Here is a 24500-nt window from a genome sequence, read left to right on the forward strand (position 1 = left end):
GAAATTTTAGTGGAGCTGTAACGTGATAAAAATTTTCAGGGAGTTTATCAGAAATTTAAGCTTAAAATTTTCAACAATGTAACTTCCTCTTCATGTACATTCGAGCATTAAACAACAGTCTGAACTTGTATCTTATGTATTTTGTTCACGAACTTTAGTGTTCGACTGTACAATGAAATAAATGCGCATCTCAGGGAACTCTAATTAAAAAAGAGGGAATTAGAAGATTAGAGAGGGAATTGTCAAAAATTCGGATAGATTGGATCAAAGTCTTCATACTTGAATCAAAAAATTTTTTGTCATTCCGGCCGTGAGGCAGCGCTTCACGGAGGCTCCGCTCCGCTCCGTGTCCGTGAATCTCTGCCTATGGCCGTCATAACAAAAAATACTGTTCATCATATGGCCAAAAAAAACTTTTCCGGCGAATATGAGTTTGCAGCCCGAGCCGAAGGCGAGGAAAGAAAATAAAAAGAAAGAAGAATAAGAAGAAAATGAAAAGAAAATAAAACAAATTACTGGCAAAACTCGATGAGACTTCATTCCCTTATTTTTGAGAATTTAATATAAATAAATATAGCTTCCTTTGTTGGCTAGCACATTGTCAACAGGGTGAGGGGTAAGGGACAAAATTTCGTTCTTAAAGCCCATGTATAAGCAGAAATTCCAATGATTAATTGAAAACGAATGAAACGATAAAACTACTCTGAGTAGTTTTATCGTTTTTTTTACAATTTTCTTTTTACCATTTTTGATTATTATATTACATATTCAATTCGCTAGTACATTGTCGTTTTGGGGCGAAAATTACTGAGGAGACCCCTTAATCGAATAGCGTTGACGTGAGTATACGCTAGTGAACAAGAATATTGAGTTAGATTAGGTCGGTTGAACGGGATGGTCTCCCTCCCAAGATCGTTCCGTCCTGTCTCTCCGTCAGCGTCATTGGATTTTATGTCAGTGGATGGTGGATGTGGTAGGTAGTCAAGACGAGGGATGAAGACGGGATACAGTGGTCTTGGGTATTTTGGTAAAGAAGCCACTTACCATTCAGCACGTGGACCATTACACTCGCAGAGTTGGCATTACTTGGAATGCAGGTGTAATTTCCGTTGTCGCTCGATCTTGCCTGCGTCACTAGTAGCTTACTCGTTGTTCCGGCCTCTGTTTTCTCAGTTTCCAGGGATACACCGCCCCTGTGGTGAACGCTGGGATTATCAAGCATACTTTTGCAGTGTATTATTGGAAATTGATTAATTCCTTCACCGTCGCAGGATAAAATTGATCAAGAAATTTATGAAGAAGAGAATTTTTATTTTATGTTTCGGTTTTAAAACATCAGTCACTGAGAAAATTTTTCCCATACAAATTTTAGGGAAATAGAATTGCACTGTTCAACTGCTATTTTATATCGTCAACATGGTATTCAACTCGTAATTTTTATAATTCCATTGGTCATTTTTCATGTTGATTATATATGAAGAACAAACGATTTCCTGGTCGAGTGAGCCCCTCGGTGGAACTGATAGATGGATTTTGTCTCATAGTGCAATTCTCTTGGATGAAATTTGGATGGAGAAATTCTCTTCCGAATACCACACGAGCTTCAAAATTAATCAGGCATTTTCCTCAAGGTTTGCTACATACAAACGAACCTATCGAAAAATACCTGATAATTTTGAAGCTCTCGTGGTATTACATACGATAATTTTTCAGTGAACATGGAGAAAATTAATTTTAATTGTCAGGGACATGGCACTGATTTTCAGGTATCCATCCTTAATTTTTAGGCGTCTATGCCCAATTATTAGAAATTTGCGATTGGTAAATTCGAAGACCGAAATTCTGAAATGCAGTGATTTTGTCACGAATTTTTGATGATGTCGTCAGTTATTTTCAGAGATATGTCACTGATTTTTAGGGTTCCACCTCTAATTTTAAGGAATGTAGCATCAAATTTTAGTGATAAAAATCACTGATGAATAGGGTCATCAAAAAATGGTGATAAATTCTTACAAATCAAAGACTGTTTTTCCTTAATTCGTGAAAATCAAAATATGTTCCTAAAAATCAAAATGACAAAAAAAAGTTTTGATTTTCAGAAACACGTCACTAATTATCAGAGACATCATAGCTAACTTTCAGAGTACACTGAGAAAAACAAAATTTTTTAAGAAGTACGCCTCTACTGATATCAAGAAACTCGTGGCTTGAAAATTTTCAAGAGCAAAGGATCTTGCACTAAAAAACAAACTTTCGTCAAGAAATTTTGTACTTGTCCTAAAGACGAGGATAATTTCTTGATGACAAGAATGAGATTTCTCAAAGTAACTAAAATAGCCTCAATTCTAAAATATTCTAATGCAAAAACCACTCGAACTGATTTGAGAACTCGTTTTCTTGATATGAAACAATTGTCCTCATCTTTCGGACTCATCTATAAAATTTCTTGACGTAAGATTTATTTTTCTTAGCCTGAAATATTGTGCGCTCGGTAATTTCCGAGCCCTCAATTTCTCGACCCAAGTAAAGACGTACTTCTCAAAAAACTCTTGTTTTCACTGTGTAATGTCACCTATTTTCGGGTACCCATCTCTACTTTTCAAGAATCTATCACCAAATGTCAGTAATAAAAATCACTGCACGGAGAGAAATATTCAATAAAAATGCCGTATCTTTTCCATAATTCCGGAGCGAAATGTGGTTGTAGGAAATTTTACGGAACTGTCACGGAATTTTTCACAGGGCGTTCCGTAATTTTTATCTGAATCTCATGTGAAAAATTACGATACCGTCACTTAAATTTTCTGAGTCGATTCCGTAATCGATAAGCGAATTGTGAGTTCCGTAATTTTTACTCAACATTTCTCTCCGTATGATAATCAATAATTGCTGAATCTCCTGAAAAACCGTGACATACGTCAGGAAATCAGTGACATATTCCAAAAAATCCATGACCTTTCCCTGAACACGAAAACTTTTTTCCTCTGTGAATGGTTAGATTACTCGATTGAAATACCGTTGAAATCTCAAAGACTAATGAACTGAATGAGCATACCTGGGACTATCAAAATCGACGACAGATGCCCCATGATGCCACGTGACACTGCTCGGTGGTGTGCTCTGCACATTAACTGTGCACGTGAGGCTTATGGTACTACCCTTCTTAACGTAAACGTCCTCAGGACCCACGATTTTCGCTTGTGCCGCTGCAACACACAAGATCAGCGGAAAATATCCGCCTCAACTTTAGCCTCTGGTAGATCCTTAAATCCCACTTTGCGGGGACGTTTAAAATTGATGGAGGATTAAAGGAGCGTCAATTTTCCCGGTTGGTGAGGATTTTCAGGATTCTCAAGGAATCGAGGAGCGGTCGCTGGGTGGTGATGAAGGAGGGAAATGCAAGAGTTCTTCAACTACGACATAACCAGGTTTCCAACATTTATGGCTTCAAACATCCCTGAGACCATTTTTTATTTTATCACAACGTACGAAGAAAGAACGTGAAAGATAAAATGAAAGGAGATTGAAAAAGTAGATGTGAGAATAGAATGAAAAGAACATGAGAACTAGTAGAAATGATGAAAAAAGCGCAATCATGCTCTTCAAGTATTTTCCGAGGTATCACACAACCGTGTCGTACATAAAATTTACGACGAGTAATCGATCCCAGGAGGGGGTGGTGGGGGACTGTGAGAGGTAGCCAGTGACGTCGGTTTGTGCAGTGTGGTCCTCCTTCTTTCGTTCACCGGAAGTTATCGATCTTCCGGATGACCGCGGAGAACGATTTATCGTTTCCAGTCCCTCATACCCCGGATCCCCCTAAAAAAAACGAGAGGTGGGAGATGGAGAGGAAAGTGAGATGGTGGTAGATGGCGAATGTCACCCCGTGGATTCACCCTGTCGAGTCGTATCGCTCATGCAGTCTCAAACCCCGAGAACTACGTCGACGTGCACAGTCGAGATATCCACGTTTTTAGTACACCCCAGACGATTTGAGAGTTAAGAGACATTCCGTTGAAAATTTACACAGAGTGAACTACGAAAAAAAAAAGTGAATAAAAGGATCTACGAGCTTGAAAATTCTTCATTTATTTGGAAAATGAAGTTGAGGAGATGATCAAATGAAATGTCATTCACTTCTAACCTGATTTGTACTTGCGTCGTACCGCGTCCGTCTTGGCGTCGAGGACACGGTCTCTACCTGGTGGTGGAGTGACAGAGAACAGATAAAAGAGAAAAAAATGATAGTGAACTAGTTAAAAAGTCGTTGGACTGGAGCGAGCGGGAATTTCGGGGAGGAGGGGGTGATCCGGTGGGAACGGTTCAGGTGATATTGCAGATTTGAGACTGATCGGGTTTAGAATAGTGAAGGCTCATCCGAACCTCGTTTGTAATGAGAGGAAAGGATTTACTGGGGGGGAGAGATTTTTTAATTCTGAATATTGTTTTATATTGATTCTTGGCGATTCAATCGGAGTTGTTTTTCAAATTCTATAGGGGAGGGCGGGGTAAAACGGACACTTCTGACATTTTTTCTAATGTTCGTAACTCAGGAAGGACTTCGTTAGTAAAAGTCAATCTCGGCTCATTACAGAGGGAAACAATTGTCCTCTCCATGGAAAAAATATCCCTTTTCGTTGGAAATTGAATGAGGTATTGACATTTAAAAAAACTCAGAAGTGTAATTTTGCCCGATTACCTCTATTACCCGAACGCTATTTTCTCGGTCAACGTTAGATGTTATTGAGGTATAAATTAGATAGAAAGCTGTAGGCTACGTACCATCCATCGACTTTCCGGACCTCGATATGAGGGAAGTAATTGAATAATTAATAACATTTAAACTTGACCGAGAAAAGAGCATTTGGGTAACATAAAATGTTAATGTGTCGGTCGGTAAAATTATTTAATGGGGTTGTTCTTCGGTTCCCAGTTTTCAATTATACTTAATAATGGGGCCATGCAAAGGTTAAAAATGATCCAAAAAGTCACAGAAAATTTTACTGCACGAAGAGTAATCGTGGAAAAGTGCACTGCTAAAAAAATCGAAATTTCATCGAGAGGCTGGAAAAAATCATGAAATTCCATCCTTCAGGGAAAAACGAATAGAATTATACATTTTCAAGCCGAGTGCAGACGGGAGTTCACCGACTTACTTGAATTTTCAATAAAAACTGGAATATTTAGTATTAAAACACGCTCAATTTCTAATTAATTGAGCATTTCAGAACCCAGTTACCTGAATTTTCATGATTTCTATCAATTTTTATGGAATAATGGAACCAAAATTCACAGTTTTCAGTGATTTTTCTATCCAGTTATCAATTTTTAATTATGAAATTAATTAATTTATTAATTCAAATTTAAAATTTACTTTTTTTTTCACGTAAAAACAATGACTCCAGTACACTGTTAGAAATTTCTTGAAATTTCAGTCACAGTGCTAGCTGAATTTTCGATGTTGAATTCAATTTCAAATGAAAGCGTTCACTAAATTCATCATGAAAATTTTAGAAAATTGGATTTTTCATGTTAAACAATCATTGATTTTTCAATAAAAGCTTGAATTTCCAAAGTCATCGTGAAAATTGAACATCACATACAATTCAATTTTAAATAGATTGAGAATTCAGAAAAGTTATTGCCTGAATTTTCTAAATTTTCAAGGTTTTTCAGTGCCGTATGGACCTGAAAATCAAGAATTACTTGACTATTCAAAAAATTAACTGATTCGTCAATGAAGAAATATACAGAAAATTCATGTAACTTTGTCGTTGTTAAAAATTTCAAGCTTTTTCACTTGAAATTTCAAGAGTAATTTTCTAACAGTGTCAAAAATTACTTCTCTCCATTCAGTAAAATCTTCCACACAAAATTTCTTATTTTCCCCAATTTCCGCTGACTAATACAGAAACTTCCATTTCCAGCAGAATAAATAATCTTCTCCTTCAAACTGATTGTGAGAGAAAAATTATTCCTTCCGAACTGGGAACAAAAATTCACTCCGGTTTCAAAAACCTGATCAGTCCCTGTACCCGTACATCTGGACCACCCCCACTCCACCGTCCCTTCCACTCATAATCAGCGAATCTAAGAATATCCCCATGGCGAGGTTTAAAATTCATCATAAACACTGAAAAGCAACATCAAATACTGAAGACAACCTCGAAGTCGAAAAATAGATAGTCAATCAGTTCTAAATACAAAAAACCCTCAAACCCCCTCCGGCCGACCCGACGTATCGTCCCACTGTCTCGTTCCATGCTTGCATTGCAGATTACCCGCCAACTCTCGAGACGACTCGCGCTAGATTTCACGCGCAAATATTGATAGTCTTCTCTCTTGGTCGAGACAATGTCGGCGATAGGCGAAAGGGGGTTGGGATTGAAGTGCAGTGACTGAAGAAAGGGCGGTGGAGGTGAGGGGGATGAATGGTGTGAGGGAGTTTGCCTTCTTGGTTGTTCGAGGCGTGTCGGATAAGATATAGCTAGTAAGACAGGGGAAAGTGAGGCTGAGGCGCGTCGCAGTTGAATTAATCAGTGTGCCGAAGGCATATCCCCACTCCTCCACCCCCCCCCTGCCCCTCATTCCATTCAAGTTTCAGTTCTCCGCCTCGTTCACATCGGATCACTACAGCGATACCCGATTGCCCTACATTGTCGTAGTGAGTTTAAAAGGGGAGGATGAGGTGGAAATGGGTGAGACGGTAGGATAAATTGAATGTGTCTGATCGACACTGTGTATCCTCAACTTGAATTAAAATTTTTATTACCTTCGACCCTCAGTTTAAAGGCCAATTTCATTTTGGGCTCTGTATTGACCTGGCACTCGTACAATCCAGCATCTCTCGGTTGTACAAAATTTATCGTTAATCGCCACTCATCACTACCCTCCGGATGTTTAACTGAGAATCTCGCGTCACTGGTGTATGTGATTGTCGACGATGTGAGTATGTGCATATCATGCATTCTCATCCAGGATATCTGTAACAAAAGCCAATGGAATGATCATTCAGTGAAGTTGTAAATTTCTGGAGAGCGACGTTGGAATTTATTTAGAGGGGAAAAATCATGACATTTAAAATTTCACTGGTAATTTCTTTAATTTTGTCTTCGACGAGAATTCTTCAATATGTACTAGAAAAAGTGGGGCCTGAAATTGAGATACTGTTCCGTTTCAAAGAGGAATATTCAGCTTTATTTCACTGAAATTCATGAAATCGAGTGAAACCATACTATTCAAATCGCAATATTCCAATCAATTGAACCACATTGCATTATCTTGACTCATCCAACTACTAATAATCTGAAAAATACTCAGATCAAACTAATTTTGTGCTGTGAAACACTCAAGTGAATTTATATGGTGTTAAGCATGTTACTCTTCCAATTAATCAGAATCAATCTTAAAATCAAATTATATCTATTGATAAATAATGTAACCAAAATAATTAAAACTATGTTACAAATTTTAACCAGCTTTAATATTTATATCGACTTTCAATATCCGCCAATGACATTCGACGGGCTTGGAAAAATACGTTCACCAAAGATTTAATTCTTCCCTCAAGAAAATAGTTCCCTGGCAAAGGTAATTTTTTTCGCTGTGTATGTTGTAGATCCAGGACCAATTTCTAACATCCAATACTCATATTCAATCTTAACCATTCTATCCAAATGGTGATATCCAAATCAGTTGAACCAAATTGAATTATATTCACTCATCCACCCACTACACAGCTAAAAATTTTGTTTGAATTTTCGGTGCTAAATTCCGGAAATTTTTATCGTGTTCAAGTTCCACTGAAATTTCAGGAAATTTTGTCATTAATTCATTTGTCAAATATTCCATTGATTTTCTGTTCAAATGATCTGGAAATCAATAAAATACTTGCCTTTTCAGTTCAATTATTCTGTGAAAATTCAGAAAAATCCGGAAAATTCAGGGAAAATTTAAAAATTCATGTCATTTTGTTTCTGAATATTCATGTTCCACTGACAATTCAATCAAATTGTGAAATTTCCATCTCACGTCCACTGAAAACTCGTGAATTTCCGTGAATTGTATTTAAAACTTGAAATTTCATAATCATTTTTTCCCTACATTCGATTCAATGTCACTCTCATGAGATTTATAATTTCTTCCATGAAATTTCAACAAATTTCCAACAGTGTAATAATCCAGAAAATATTCAAGTCAACCTAATTTTGTGCTGTGAAATACTCAAGTGAATGTATATCGTGTTAATTATGTTACTCTTGCAATTAATCAGAATCAAAACAATTAAAACTATGTTACAAATTTGTTGTACACCCAGAATCGATCAAAATACTCGTTGTTAATCAATTCGAAATTAAACCCCAGTATTTTGATCATTTTTGCATTTTTTCCCCAATTGATTTTTTCTCTCCTAATTTTTTACTCCGTTCGAGTGAAAAGAACGGGTGTATATTGCACCGTTGGGCATTTTATGGGCAGACGTTGAGGGTTGTCTCACTGGCACCCCTCGACAATTATGGGAGTACGTGCTCGCTTCCACCGATGCCCTCACAGGTACCGTTCTACGGTATACAGCAAACTATTCCCGTACCCTCGTCCAATACGAACGAAGCACATAGGTCATATCCCCACTGGCATTCGTAGGTGTTTCTCCCACACCTGGTAGACTATGGAGACTCGTTAATTACCCCCATGACACTAGCGAAGTCACGTCGTTTACCTCGAGCGTTTCTCCCCACCCTTCCCATCGCAACTCAGCCAAAATCGTTCTCAAGTGTTGCAAAATGACTAGAAGAAGTGAAACATAACAAACTGTTCTCCCAAGAATGTTTTCCCTCCCTTCTATTTTTCGCTCCATAAAAAAAGTTAACTAATTGTTCGGTAAAGTTGGGTCTGCGAAAGAGAAAAAACAATACCACTACCGCATGACAAATTTCACTTAATTGTTTTTTGATGAATATACTGAAGAGGAAAAAGTGCTCTCATGCGTTGAAATACTACAGAAGGGAAAAAAATGAGAAATCCCATGAAAAATAAACTAAGAGTGACGATGAAATTTGATAGAGCAGCAAGTTGAGCCCAAGGGTTTTCTGCGGTTTTCTCTATTAAAATGTAAATTTTGAAAATACGTTTTCCGTGTCTCTTAATATCCGGGGCTGCTCGTCATCATCAGCAGATCCACTGGGTCCGAGCACTCGCGTATAAAAAGAGAGAAGAAGGATCATATCTGTATTATTCACATTACCCTCGCTTCTCACCCACTCGGGTCGCTGTTTCCTCTCACGCTGAAACACAGTCGTATACATGGGCATGAGTAATACGATCGCACGAATGGAATTAAATATCTCGTTCCACTTTTGCGCTAGTGTCACCATTTTACATGGCGAAATAGAGCTTTTGTAAAGCTTGAGAGAGTGCACGGGCTTGCAGATTTGTTCGTAACTCACTCGAGTAAAAATCTCACTTTACCAACTTCTCGCTGAATCCTCAACTCGAGATTGAGTCTTCTGCTTCATTGTCTGACCATACACCGACTGCATTCACTTGTCCTCTTTCTGCTGGTTCATTCTCTCATTTTTCAGGCTCATCCTCACGCCGGAAAGCCGAGAGTTTGCACGGTTTAATGAGAAACAAGATGAAAATAAACATCTTAAGGATATCCGAGTGGAACAGGCGCTGCGATGAAATGAGTTTTCAAAAGATTGCATTTTTCTTTATTCTTTCATTATGAAGGAGAAATTTAAGTTGACTGGGATTTTGTTGAATTGAGAATGTAAGACAAGTGGAATTCATCCGGTTGATGAATATTAATTCTCAATCGGTGGAATGACAAAATGTTAAACACTTGCAGAGGATTTTTTCTTGTTTTATTCATGTAAGAGAACGTCAAATCTATATTGTTGGGAAAAATGGAAATTTCACGGAAAATTTAGAAGAAATTTTCGGGAGAAAGATGTTGGATTCAATTTGAGGCGGAAAAAATCGGGAAATTTCCAATTTCACTGATAATTGGGAGGAATTTTCAATTTTTGAGCCCGAGGAAGACAATAATTCCCCAATTTACACTGTTAAACATGAAAAATCCCGGAAATTTTTGTCGTGTTTAATTTCCACTGAAACTTCAGGGAAGCGTGTTGTTGAGAAATCAAATATTCCATTGATTTTCTGTTCGAATGATCTCAAAAGCCATAAAATACTTGATTTTTCAGGTCAATTATTCCTTGAAAATTTAGAAAGATCAGAAAAATTCAGGGGGAAATTGAGAATTCAATCAAGTTGTGAAATTTCCATCTCACTCCCACTGAAACTTAATGAATTTCCTTGAATTCTACCTAAAATTTGAAATTTCATAAAATTTCGAACAGCGTACTTGAGTTTTTTAAATAAAAATACGAATATTCAGTACCAAATCCAATTCATCGCCAATTCATGGATTTATTTACCTCTATTTTTTCCATTTGTATTCATTTTTACGGAATAACTAAACTGAAATTCACAAATGCCTTTCATCTTTTCATCAGATTGTGAATTTTAAAGTAAAAAATCACTTGAAATGTCAGTAAAACAGAGACGGGATACAAATTTCCACAACAAACTTCAACAGTGCATCTCAAATATGGAAATTGAGGCCAAGTCAATCTGAGGAATGAATTATTAAGTAAAAAAGGAATATTCAAGGAAAGTATGCTAAACTTCTAAAATTAGAAACAGTATTGGAAAACCCATGTGAAGTAAGAAAGCTAGAAATCTGAACGTGAGGTATTTTCCATTCAAATCGAAGCTATCCCGAAAATAACTGACAGATTGGGCTCAATCGATGAAATCATTGTGGAAAAATAAAAAAATATCTATGCACTTCTCCCCATTCTGATTCAAGGGAACAGGTAAAAAATGTTGCTATCGAGAACGAATTTCCCTGCTTCAACGAACAAAAAATTCCCTAAGAAAGACCAACTGCATTTGCATTAGAATAAGTGTTTCAAAAGAAAAAAAAATGTCGCATAATCTTGTATTCCTCGGAATCGATGGAGCTTTGCCCGGGCAAGCGTGAATGTAAAGCGACTGCAGTTTACCGTGAATAAACCATCTCCATCTCAATTTGCCGAGTGGCGTAAGCGATGAAATGGTTTTGGATATTCCGGGGACTGAATGCCAGAGCTCGGCAGAAGGGAGGAAGAAAAAGACGATACCGAGATGGAATAAGACTTGCCATTTTCTGCTCAGGTCAACTCGAAAAGGGACCGAGAGTGTTCTGCATTTACTGAAGATTTTACCTCAACCAGAAGCAATTGTGAAATCGTCATCGTCGATGACTGCCCATTACCGTGATTTTCCCTCACACAGAGGAGTAGAATCTCTTGGAAGCAGAATATTATTTTCGATTCAGTACTGAAGTCGTAAAACGGAATAAGTCAATTCCGCTCAGAGCTCAGGTCACTGAATATTTCGGAATCGGAGGCAGATGACACAATTTTTATTGATTATCAAAAAATATTTGACGTGTTGTGCTTTCATCAATTGAGTAGATATTATATTGTTTCATAGATTTATTTTCAGGGTTCATTGTAATTTAGAACAATCAACATCTTGATTACTTAATTACGCTTAATGAAGCTGAAATTTCAGAACTTTTGCAAATTGATGAAAAAATCATAAGAAACTGTAAGTTTTCCTGCAATTGTCCTGTGATAATGAATGGATATCCGGAATATTCAAATAAATATTTTTTAAAATTTGTATTCAATTGAAAATTCAGCGTAATTTGGTACTGAATATTCAACATTGATTGAAAATTCACGTGAGTTGAGAAGTTTTCGTCACTTTACTGCTCAAAAATTTGTAAATTCGTTGAATTTTCGGTGACTGAATGTTGATCTCCTGAAAATTCCTACTGAATGACGCATGAAATTCAATCTTTCTTTTCACCAGTGTAATTATACCAAAAAATTTCTTAAAAAGTCACAAAAAATCCGATCATTTTAGTCCGCAATGTTCATGTTCAATGGAAAATTCAGGTAAATTATCACCTTTCGGTCCAACGTCCACTGAAAATGCATGGATTCCCTTGAACTCTCTCCAGAATTCTAAATTCCATAATAATCTCCAAAATCAAATGCAATATCACTCCTACGAAAATTTATATCAATCCTACAGAAATTAATATAACTTAACATAAAAATTAACATAGGAAGCGTAAACGCAGTCCTGTCAACTCTTCACTACGAGGAGGAACTAATTCTCCAGTTTTTTGTCTTCCAGACTTAGCGAAGGATTAAGATCAAAAATACTACTCGAACTATTCGATGTACTACCCAGATTTTCAATTACCTTTAAGCTTGAGACACCAAAATGTCTTATCTAGATGTGTTATTATCACCATTTTATTATCTTTCCTAACACCGTACTTGGAAAGGATGCAAAAATGTAAAAGGCCGAGAGGTCCTACATATTGGGTGAATAAACTAAACTAAACACAAAAGTTAACAAAAATCGTCTAACAATTCGCCTCCTGAATATTCCAAAAATTCCGCACACCTTCAAATATAATCGTCATTTCAACAGTTGACTACCTCCCGTCCTCTCAAGCCCTGAAATCATATCCCTAATCAAGAACCCACCTCTCGCCTCAAGAATTGTCCTTCCGCAGCAGTTCCCACCGCCCACGTACCGCCGAGTGACTCCACAGGGGACTGCCCCGACAACTGCGTGTACAAACAAAAAAAAAGACCCAACCGAGAAAGAGTGATTGTGTGTATACGGGAGAGAAGCCCCACAAAAGAAGACATGTAATCGAGCAGGAGATGTACACAGCAATTTTAACGCTGAAAATATATGGATAGAGTGGCAGTACGTTCACGTGGAAAACTCCAAAGACGTTTCAAAGAATTTTCCAAGGGTGAAATTGTACATACGTACCACTCTTCGCGGCCTTAAAAGCGATTTCTCTCATTCCCCCCTGCCCCCGCCCCTCAAACCCTCTCATTCCTCGACTGTATTCTCCACATGAAGAGAATATTTTCCAATTCGTTCACAACTTATCCCGTTGGCAGGTTTTTCTTCAGCTTTTCAACGCACCCTTCACCCCCCTCCCAACATATCCCCGTATGTTACCACTGGGAGGGATTCAAAATGAAATCGCTACCGTGTTCTCCCTCCGACTCACGATGAAAACGAGCATTCAGTCTTCTGTTGAGCGTCGAGACGAGATTGTCGTCGATTTATATTAATGGCTTTGGAAAATAGCATTTTCACGGGGAAATGAATCTCACTCAGCATCTCTGAAGCCTTCATTTATCCTGAATATCCGTTCTATCCGTCGTTTCATTCCCTCCCATTTACTCCCATTGTTTGGCGGAGGATTATTTTTTTTTCTATTCAATTTTCATCTCAATGGCGTCAACCAGAGTGACGAGATTCTGATCTATTTTCAATATCATTTTATTATCAATTTTTTTTCTTTATTTTGGGGGCAATTCCGGAGAGTCGCTGGCTTGCAGTTGCAGGCACTCGGTGTGCTCCCACGAATTTGTAATTTTCGATATTGACAACTGGTCGGGTATGGGATGAGAGGAGGAGGGAGCGGCGGGGGAGGGGCGGGGGGTCATGTGAAAAGTGGGTGGAGAGGGGAGTTCAGTAGACTTGTGTCACGATTCTAACGCGATTCGGTCTACCTTGCACGTACCACTTATTGGCTGAATGCCGAGTGCACGCAATAGCCAGATTTATGGAGTCCTCGCCAGCACGACTGGACCACAAGTGAAGTGTGGAGGGGCGGGGGGAAGGGAGGGAGTACTCACAGTGGGTAGAGCTCAATGGAGGAATGAAGGAAAAAGAGTCGAATGAGAATGAGAGCGGTGATTTGCCTCGAATATCAAAGAGGAAACAATGCAGTAACTTTGTAGAAATTGTGGGAATAGTTTCAGGTTGATATATCGAGGTGGGGTTTGAAATGACGCTTGAGGTCTGGAGGACTTTCGAGGGTTGGAGAACTTGGTTATCGATGAAGCATTTAGAACGGTAGTTGATTTACGGCGGTCTCTGGAAAGTAAATAAATAGACGATACAGTGTTGAGTTGGAAGGGAGAATAATTCATGTAACCGGGGATGTGGAAAATTTTTGGGTGAAATTTACGGTGCAGTTCGGGGGAATTTTTAGGGGATTATAGTTCCACGGCACTTGGGAATTTCTAACAAGATTTCCACCGAAATTTTAAGGAATTCTGTCATTGAAAATTCACTATTTCATGGGAAAATCCGTAAATTTTCCCGATTTTTATGATTTTTCATGGAATCATTAAACTGAAATTCACAGTTGCCATTGATTTTTCTATAAATTGTTTAATAAATATGAATTTCTAAGAAGTTGACCCAAGATTTCAATCAAGAATTTTTAATATTTTTTATGCTTCCTGCGGCACAAAAGTTTACAAACATGAAATTTCATGATTTTTCCCCCTAATATCAAATTCCATGTCTTCTAAAAGTTACTAGTGGATTGTCCATGAAATTTTAATTTTTCCCTAATAGTGTCCTTTGACCAGGAATTTCCTGCAAATTTCCTGCAAATTCCATCACCCATTTCTCCCATGATTTTTTCATCATTCGTTTCCCCTTTTCTGGGTAATGCTTCCTCTCCACAAACTGGACATTAATTGATTAATAGTGAAAAGTTTGAAGGAGGAGGACTATGATAATGACCATTAATCGTTTTCCCAAGGGGGCAGAGGGGGAAATCTTGATGGTGGTTTTCTTCGAGCGAGGCAAACTACCAGGTTGAATTATAGGGGATGATCCTATGCAGGCGAATAAGACTGCGGAATATATGGGCATGTGGTGAGAGCGAATAAAAAAAATGAAGAGGAAACAGGGGCATCGTTACTGGAGGCTCATTAACGAGAACTACCCCCAAGACACCCCTTGTGCAACGCGCCCAGTTTCTCCTGGTCTCGTCTAGTAGACGGGATTCTCCCTCCCCGGAAGACCCGGGGACGAACAAGGTCCAATACTAATTAGCCAGCGCCATCCCATTGGTCTTGTCTTTTCCACTGAGAAATTCAGAGGAAATAAAATTGGAGTTTCAGCCACACGAGGAAAAATAAAATGAAAAATCATTTTATTTTTCGATCGTTTAATTTAATTTTGCGAGACCGGTTGCTCGCTCCGCTCGCTCCAAAAATGAGTGCGACTGTTAAGAGTGGGGTGGAGTGAGTGTGACCCATTGTGGATGGAACCAACAATTTCCTGATTAATCATTGTTTTTTTCATTTATCAGAAGAAGAATTCTCAAAATTTACGAAAATTTATGTTTGAATAACTCTACAACGGCTGAGGTGATTTCGTTGGCATTTTTTTTCACTCCAGTCATATAGTCATGCAAAACTGCATTTACACTGTTAGAAATTTTTCGGAATTTCATGGATGGTTTAGGAGAAAATGGTCATGAAATTTCAAGTTTTATGTAGAATTGAAGAAAATTCATGAGTTTTCCGTGAGAGTCAGACGGTAATTTCACAAGTTCATTAAATTTTCAATTTTTCCCCGAATTTTCCCGATTTTTCAGAATTTTCACGGAATAATTGAACTGAAAAATCAATTATTTTATTGATTTTCAGATCATTCCAACAGAAAATCAATGGAATATTTCATCTTTCAAATGACAAATTTCTGAAATTTGTATTATAACACAGATAACACTGAAATTTCGTGATAGATTCTCAAAAATTAGAGATCAATTATCTATTATCGATTAGAGATAAAAAAATTAAAACTTTTTGTGCTTTGTGAATCAGAAAATTCTTCTTGACTTTCTAAACATAATTTATTTAAATCAATAAATGGGTGAACAAATAGCTCGTGATAAAACATTCATTCAAAGTTGAACGCAATTGTCATTTACATATTTATTGATATCGGATGAATAATTTAGTTAATATAAATGAATGTTTTCTTGATCAAAACAAAGATTTTTTAGTTACAGGCGCAGTGTATGTATTTATAATCCTGTAATAATTCTTCATTAGAATCAAATTCCATCGGTGAAAAATGAAAATTTAATGAAAAAAGTCAATGAAAACGTTTTGTCCATTAAAATCAATAGAAATCAAGAAAATTTCAGTAAATATATGCTTGAATTTTCAATTGACTGAGTGATTTTTGTGTGTCTGCTACTCAAAAATTTGACATCCACCAGAAATTTGAAACCTCAATATTTTCCAACCGGATATTTCACGTAATTAACACATTTTCATTTAAATAAATACATGATATTGTCAATTTCTAATTTAAAATATGGAAAAAGTCCAAATGTAGTGTTTTATTTTACTCGAATGTCTCATTCTTGCAATGTAGTGTAAAAAATTGTATTTTTTGTGCCGAGAGAAGTGAAGGGAGCAAATTTTGATGACCTCGCATAGTTTCATTTTCTCCTCGCATGAATAATTTGACCGTACGATGAAGTAAACTTGTGGATTAACTGGGCTTGGTTTTACCCACATGATAAATATGCGATGATGAACTAGCATGAAATATGAAAATTTAGGTAGTTTAAAAGGGCATGGAGAATTTAAGCTATCCATAGAGTAAACCACAGCGATAAACCATCAGACTTGGATAACATCGTGCTGGTCTTCACGTGTTTCTGTACACGTAGACCAGTTTAGTTGACTATGGTTTTGCGGAAGCAGAGGGTTTGAGGGATAGAGAGAGTAGTGTAGAGGTTGAAATGGCCACGACTGCGTTAAACTGGGGGAAAACGTGGGGAGTGCGGTGCGCTTGGCCCTGGCAATGGTGCGCTTTAAGCCGCAGGGTATTTATCCAGAGAGAAGTGGATTAATTATCGTACGCCAGTTAGTCTACAGGTTCAACCTTCCTCGCTCAGTGTGATTCTCTAATAATTCGGGGGCGATGGTGGAAGATCTAGCCTTGAGAGAAGAGGAGCTTGGTTTCTACCTGTGTAAAGATGGGGTACTGCCGCGGGGCATCAGTTATAATGTTGAGAGACTAGGGGAGGATATCCGAGTTTATTTGGCTTGATTTGAGCATGATTGTTTACGTTGAGAGCAGAGAGGGAGTATTTTGGGATTTGAGATTTTTTATTGAGAATTTTAATGAGGAATTTGGAGCATTGGATTGACGTTTGATTTAAGATCATTTTTTATTTGGGAAATTCTTAAATTCGATTTAAGGAGAAAAAACTCAATGGAACTTTAAGTTTCTCCGAAAATTCTGGTAAAGTCCCAATTTTTTGCGGCAGGATGGCCGTAGTTCCACTATTTGAATGATCTTTCAAGGGAAAATTGAATATTCACTGCCCAATTCTCTTGAATTTTCAGGGAATTTCTTTAAAATTCTTGGAATTTCAGAGTTTTTTCAAGGATTAATTGGAAATTTAGAGGAATCTGGAATTTAAGAAGAGGTTGTTGTGAATTTTTATGATTTTCCATTCAATTTCTCGGGATAATTGAACTGAAATTTACAGTTTCCCCGGATTGTTCAATGAAATTACAAATTTTCAATGATAAAATACCTTGAAATTTCAGTTGAAAATTTTTAACAGTGTACAATGTTGTAAAAATTTGGCTAAATTTTTCCGGAAAAGTCGATGCAATTTCACGTTTTTCTGAAAATTCCAGTGAAGTTCCATTCTTTTATGTAGGAACACGGGAATTCCACAATTTACATGAATGTTCAAATGAAAATGAATATACACTGCTATATTCCCTTGAATTTTCAGGGAATTCCAGAAATTGTTAAGGATTTCCTGGAAATTTCAGAGAAATCTGGAAGTAAAGGAGAAATTTCTCTAAATTTTCCGGATTTTTGATTAACTTTCTCGGAATAATTAAACTGAAATTCAGTGATTTTATAATAAATTTTTAGTGACATTATCACTTATTACATCCGTGAAAATATCCCTGGTTGTCAGGGTTATTCTATCCATTGACATATTCCTGAAAGTCAGCGTAATGTGTCTGAAAATCCAAACTTCTCCCTCTATGGTAGGCAAAAAACGAGCCACTTCACAGTTCACCTGTCAACTTTCGGTTCAACTCCGATTGCTCAATTCAATCGTCCGTTGATACATCAACTAATATCGCAAAGTTCAAATTTTATGTTTCGCCCCAACAGTTCCTGTCAATTTTCAGTTCAACCATCGTTTCACAATTCACCAGCCATCTTTCATTTCAACAGTTGCTTCAATTCTTAACTCATAATGAAGGACAACGTAATTATCCTCACAATCCACGAACCATCGCAACATTTAAAAGCCCCTAAATTGAAAGAATTTGTCCCCAGTTTTGTCTCGTATTCAAATCCCCTTTTGATGATGAATAAACAATTTGTTTCGTCCCAAGTCCTACGTGATCTCTCACCAACAGAAGTAATTTACCCTCCTCAACACTGCTGAACATTTACGATTTTCCATTGAAAAGCTCTCGGCTAAAAACAAGGGATTTGTCGGGTGCTAGAATGAAAATGAAATCGAAAGTAATTTGCATCAGACTGACTCACCAGAAGTCAGAGTACATTCCCGAAGCCAGGTAGTACTTTTATCTCTTACTTTTCATCAGAGTAGTTTCTCCGCAAGAGAAAAAGTTAAATTTGCATGGCACCAACACACGGGCCCATGTTAGGTGATGGTTCCTGGATGTGGCACCTCATCCCGTTGTCTTCAGTAGCACTTTTTCTCTCTCCATTTCCCCATTTCATTTCTTACCTCCTTGTTTCATTCATTTACGACTGGCTATTTACAGAAATTGGACATTGGGAGTGACTGCATCATTCATTTATGTCTGGATTGATGGAAACGAAGAGAGTGATGAGGTCATAAAGTCAAAGGCGAAATGGCTATTTAACGTGGAATATGCTTTCTGCATTAAGAAACCCTTGGGGGTAACAGTTGGGGAACGGGTAAAGAGATGATTTAATCATAAAATTCTGTCGTCACCGGTGAATTTTCGTGGAGGTACTGCTCCTTTGAAGGATTCCTTTGACGCATCTTTTCTACTCTCGGCCCTTCACTCCTCCGCATATATATCAATGAGTAAAAAGGCATATAGAGAGATAGCGCCTATCTCTCCCCCGCCCCTGGAGTCAGCGCTCAACCATGCGCTGAACGTCTCCATCTTCGACCCAATGGTATGCGCTTCCTTCCTTCCTTCCAATTACGCAGTCAAGAAGTGCTGGGAGCATCAATTGATTTAAGAGCTGTCTACGAAGAGGCTTGGAGGAGTTGGGTGAGTTAAAGGTTGACTGCTTCAAGTGGAATAAGATGATGGGGGAATGGGGAATGTGACGATGACGGACGGGAAGACGAAAATGAGAGGTGAGGGGACATCTGTCTATACATAATGTGGAATCTGGATTCACTAGCCGAGCGGAAATTTCGCGCACACTCGGGAAAATGGCTCATTTGCAGCACGTAAAAATATTTATTTGAAATTTTTTACTTGTCTTAGAAGAAAGGATTCAATTATATTAAATAAACAATTTGATAGTTTCGTACGGAAAAAAATATAATTGAATTGAGGATACTTTATAGCTGATTCAAGTATATTTTATACTTGAATGGGGGACGGGTGTTTCAATTCGAGGATGATTATTTCGGATCAGCCTGGGTTGCACCAAGCGCTCTTAAGTGTAATATAAGGGTCAGACTCTAAGTGTGAGAATATAAGGGTCAAAAAGTGGAGATTAAAAAATGGGGGTCGGAATATTAGAGTCAAATGCTGAGGGCCTGAATGTAAATGTGAAGAAATGAGGGTCAGAATGTTAGGGTTAAAAAATTAGGGTCAGAATACAAAAGAAAAAAAAGTGGGTGTCAGGCAATGAGGGTCATATAACGGCTCAAAACGGTGATCAAGCATAATATATGGCTTATGTTTAAACCCTCACTGCCTGACACCCACTTTTTTTTCTTTTTTTTTCGAGTCACTTTCAATGCCGGAGCGATAATAAATTTTTAGTAGGGGAGGGTGGGGCAAAACGGCCCCCCTTCAATTGTCAATAACTTGTGAATGATATCGTGAAAATTCCCAGTTTCAACTTCATTTTGAAGATAATTTTTCATTCTTCAAAACGAGCTCTAACTCATCCCAATCGGATTATTGAATCGGAAAATATTGACGATTGAAGGGGGGCCGTTTTGCCCCATCCTCCCCTATCACAGAAAGAAATTTTCTTAATGTAAGAAAAACCTTTATTCATCATTAATGAAGAAATTATTTAGATCAAATATTTAAGTTAAACATTTGAACCTGCACTAAAAAAAAATTTTAATTGAGTAAAAACTTCATTTCAGTATTCTGAGTGCAGTTTGTCTGAATGTGAACCAGTTTCAGATCCAATACTAGTCAGAAAGATCAGATCCTAGAATTTTTATCGGGCATGGACCCTAACAATTGATACAAATCTGGTGTCCAACTGACGAAAACCAGTTTTTAATTGAAAATTTTCAGAAAACACTAGGAATTTCAAATGTTCGACATTAATTCTGAGAATTTTCCGTTGAATAATGTAGACAGGAACATTTAATAACATCTTGGTGACATAAAATGGTGATAATCTCCCTAAATAAGGACCCAATAATATGATCTCTACAACAAATAAGAATTTAAAGAGTCCCAATGACTTGAAACCATTTAAATTCAATTCCAGTTAAGCCTTTCACAGTAAAAAAAAATTTGAAACGTACCCCTTTAGTTTCTAAACAACCGGAAAAAGCAAGGGAAAACCTGGAAATGCGAGACCGAGAGTGAATGAAAAAGCAACCAAGAGAGGAATAAGAGTATAGCTCGTGGTCCTCAAGGATTAAAATAAATCCAAATCTACCCGAGGTCATGGAGTCAAGAGAGGTGGACGAGTCAACCAACCCCCACGAGGTACTCGTCCCGGGGTCGTCTCTGTACGACAATGGGCAAAGATTTTTACCTCTCAGTGTGTATATAACCCGAGCCGAGAGGGGAATGAGGAGAAATAGAAAAGAGTCAGCTGGAAAAAAAACGGGAAAATACATAGAAGAGAAATCCTTCCGGTGCATTTCTCGGCGAATCATCGTCCCCACTGTGGTTTAAGTGACCAAGACATTCTCTGGGCTTTTCACTGAGACTTCCTTCGCTCTCGTGCCCTCCGGGCCAATTGCGGACGAAAATGTAGAGCTATTCTCTCTTTTTGCCCCCTTTTTGCCCGCCGGCATTCCAACACAAGGAAAATGTCATATACACATTTTACACGGATATGAGGGTAAAGTTGGTGGAGTCCCCCTCTCTGCACACAGTGTGGAAAATTCAAAAAAAGTTCTTTGACTATTGTAACAAGCGAGAGTTGACGAAATAAAAAGAATGGGAATACAAGTGGCAAATTGCTTCTGTATTGCATATGGGGTATTCCATGTGAACTCACCCAGGTCAAAACCCTCACCATCGCCAATAATATTGCCGATTTTTCCTGTGGTTGTATATGGAAAAATATGACTTCTCAAATTTTTTCAGATTTTTTGAGGCACCCTGTGGACAGCCATGTTTTTTTGCAAGTTTTATCTTCAAATGCCTGTAACTTCCGTAAAAATCAACCGATTTGAATTTTATTTTTACAAAATGTGCGTGTTCGAACACACTTTCCATATAAAAATATGCCAATTTTTTTCAATTCGTGCTTCCATCGATTTCCTCAGAAATAACTCAAAAAACTTCAAAAAACGAGTCGTTTTTCAAGTTGGACCCTTTTTATATTTTTCAAAAACATTCGGAAGCAAAAAATATTTCAATGTGCATGAAAAGAAGGAAAGAGGCGACTCTGGGGGTTGGGGTATGCGGTAATGGCAATGTCACTGGGCAAACAACGTTTCCCAGTTCTCTGCTCTGGAGGCTCGTGATCTACGGATGGCTGGGGCTATGTTGAGTCAGGTCAGTAGCTGGAGATACTGTTGTGTCCGACGTAAAACGAAGGGAAGACAGAAATGTGGGGGGGACCGAGGGCGGGGGCTAGTTGTGGGGTCGAGTATTGTGTGATATGATACTTGACAAACGGCTTGTACGGCCAAGTGAGTACACCAACGGGATTGTAGGAGCGACGGAGAGAGACGCTGTCGGTTGGGACGCGTCTCTCGTTTACCCTTGTGTGTACAACTCATCCCCTCCCTGCAGAATAAACATCCTTCAGCGATCTCTCGGCATCCAGTCACCGTATACAACATTAACTAACCTATTTTTTTTCAGCTCTGGTCCTCAGTTAGTTGACTGTTTCATTTTTTAAAATTTCATTTTCAACGCCTTTGAGCCATCGTTGTTGCACGGAGAATGGACGCTTGGCGGTTTAAAAAATTATGATATTTTGTCGAGCATTTTTCATGAATTATTCTCTTTGGAGGGAGAACGGAGGGAGAAGGCAACTTTATTTGTTAGGAATATCGCGGAATTTTATTTAGGAGTTTTTAGCTCGCGTTAGAGTGTTGGATATTTTTTGGAATCATGGAACTTTTTAGGCCTCTTGAAAATTCGATGAAATCTGTGAAGAAATTGATATATCAATGACAGTTTGAATTATCAAACTCATTTTTAAAATTGAATATAAAATTTTCATTCGATTGAGAATTCTAAACGAGAATTACCTAAAGTTTTGTGATTTTCAATCATTTGCATTTTTCTACTGGGGGGCGTAGCCCCCAGCTCGCTCCGCTCACTAACCCCATATGAACTCCACGATCCTTATTCTGACCCTTGTGATCCAATCTGACCCTCGTGACCCTCATTATAGCCCTCGTGACCCTTCATTTCTGATCCTTAATTTTGGAGTCCTGATTTCGAGCACCAAATTTTTATCACCAAAAATCGATTTGGATTTTTACAATATAGAAAGATATTGAGAGCCTTATTTTGATCCTTGTGACGCTTGGTTTCTGACCCCCATGACCGTTATTTGGACCGTTAATATAACCTTTGTGAACCTTAATCTAACCCTTGTGACCCTCATAACCCTCATTCTAACTCTCATAACCCTTGTGACCCGTAATTTCGGAGTCTTAATTTCGAGTACCAAATTTTTATTACCAGAAGTCGATTTGGATTTTTATAATATATATAGAGAGACAGATTTGAAAATTGACATTTCATTGGATATTTCAGAAACTTTACATTGTTAAAGAACAAACCGAAATTTTGAATTTCACTGCAAATTCGATGTAATTTTCAATAAAAACTTGCATGGTTAGAATAAAATTGCGCTGAATTGTCAATTAATTGAAAATTCAAGAATACATTCACATTTATGGTGCTACCACATAAATTTTCTAGGAAATTTTTCTCCATCTTAAAAATTCGCTGGAACCATAACTTGATGAAAATTTCAAAAAAGTGTATCGGAAATTATCGGTAAAAATTTTTAACATTATGCATTCCAAAAACATTCATGGAAATTTCATGTAAATTCCTGACTTTAATATAATACTACAATCGCATATTTTTTCAAAGATCCCGCTTTCAATTATTTTACAAAAAAAAATTATTAGAACCAAAATTCCATAAAATTTAATGAAGAAACTGTTTTCCACGCATGTTTTGTAACAGCACGAAGTAGAAAAATAATTACTGCAATGAAACCTCCATAATCTCCGATTCCCACGAGAAAAACAAGCTTGTGAATTCCATAATTTCAAACGATTATTTTCTCCCGTTTTTTCCCGTGTAAACGGTCAGTTAATTCAACTCCACCCAGCAAATATTTGCCACTGGTACACCGGCCAACACGTACCCGAGACGGACCTTCCGGTAAATATCGTGCATGTGGAAAATCCCAGCAAAGCGCATTAAAAAAACCATGGAGAACGTTAAACCAAAACAGAAGCGAAAAATAGAGAACAAAATCCCATCGAGGGATGAAATAATCATGAAAGAAGCCAGTGAATGGGTATGAGAAGGTAATATAATGCATGACCGAGTGCCCATGCAGCTCGTTTAATCCCTCATTAAGCCTTCAGCTCAATCCCTCATTATGTCTTGCGAGTATAATGGAAAACCTTTAAACTCAGTTATGGAGCCATGAGAATTTATAAACCTCCGGCGCATCCGAATGCTTCCCGGAGCTGCAATAGCCTCCACTGTGAGGTATGAAAAATCTTCATTTGTCATTCACATTAAAGAGTTTGAATATCCACGCACATCATTAGCAAAGCAACACGAACGCGTACACTTATTGTCTCATCGAGCATGCAACCCGGGCAATTATTCAAACGCGCTCTGAACGTTTATTGCCACGAAGTGTTACGATGGCAAAATTAATTGAACCACTTCAGCGCTTCATACAGATATAGCGACTCCCCTCCGTTGAGGATGCCTGGAAGCCAGATGGATAATGTAATTTACGTTTTGCATTAACGATCCGTTGAATTTTCACCCAACACCAAAGGTCGTGAGAGCCATTTTAACGAGCGCTTATTGAACCCATCGTCTTTTGTCTCCATTACGTTACATTTTCCAAACCTCTTTCAATCCCCTGCGGGGATATTC

General features: G+C 37.8%; 1 protein-coding gene across 1 annotated transcript in view; it reads right to left on the minus strand.

The window, feature by feature from the left end:
* Window positions 1-24500, minus strand: part of LOC107047839 (lachesin) — a 213754-nt gene that overhangs the window by 9789 nt on the left and 179465 nt on the right. The window contains exons 4-6 of the mRNA XM_015270695.1: window positions 6773-6983; window positions 3056-3206; window positions 1045-1193 (exon numbers count right to left, since the gene is read on the minus strand). Of these exons, the coding sequence (XP_015126181.1) occupies window positions 1045-1193; window positions 3056-3206; window positions 6773-6983 (511 nt within the window). The remainder of the gene's footprint in view (window positions 1-1044; window positions 1194-3055; window positions 3207-6772; window positions 6984-24500) is intronic.

This window comes from Diachasma alloeum, unplaced genomic scaffold (assembly GCF_001412515.2).
Source record: "Diachasma alloeum isolate Michigan unplaced genomic scaffold, Dall2.0 Dall_scaffold_78908, whole genome shotgun sequence".
NCBI classification, from domain to species: Eukaryota; Metazoa; Arthropoda; class Insecta; order Hymenoptera; family Braconidae; genus Diachasma; species Diachasma alloeum.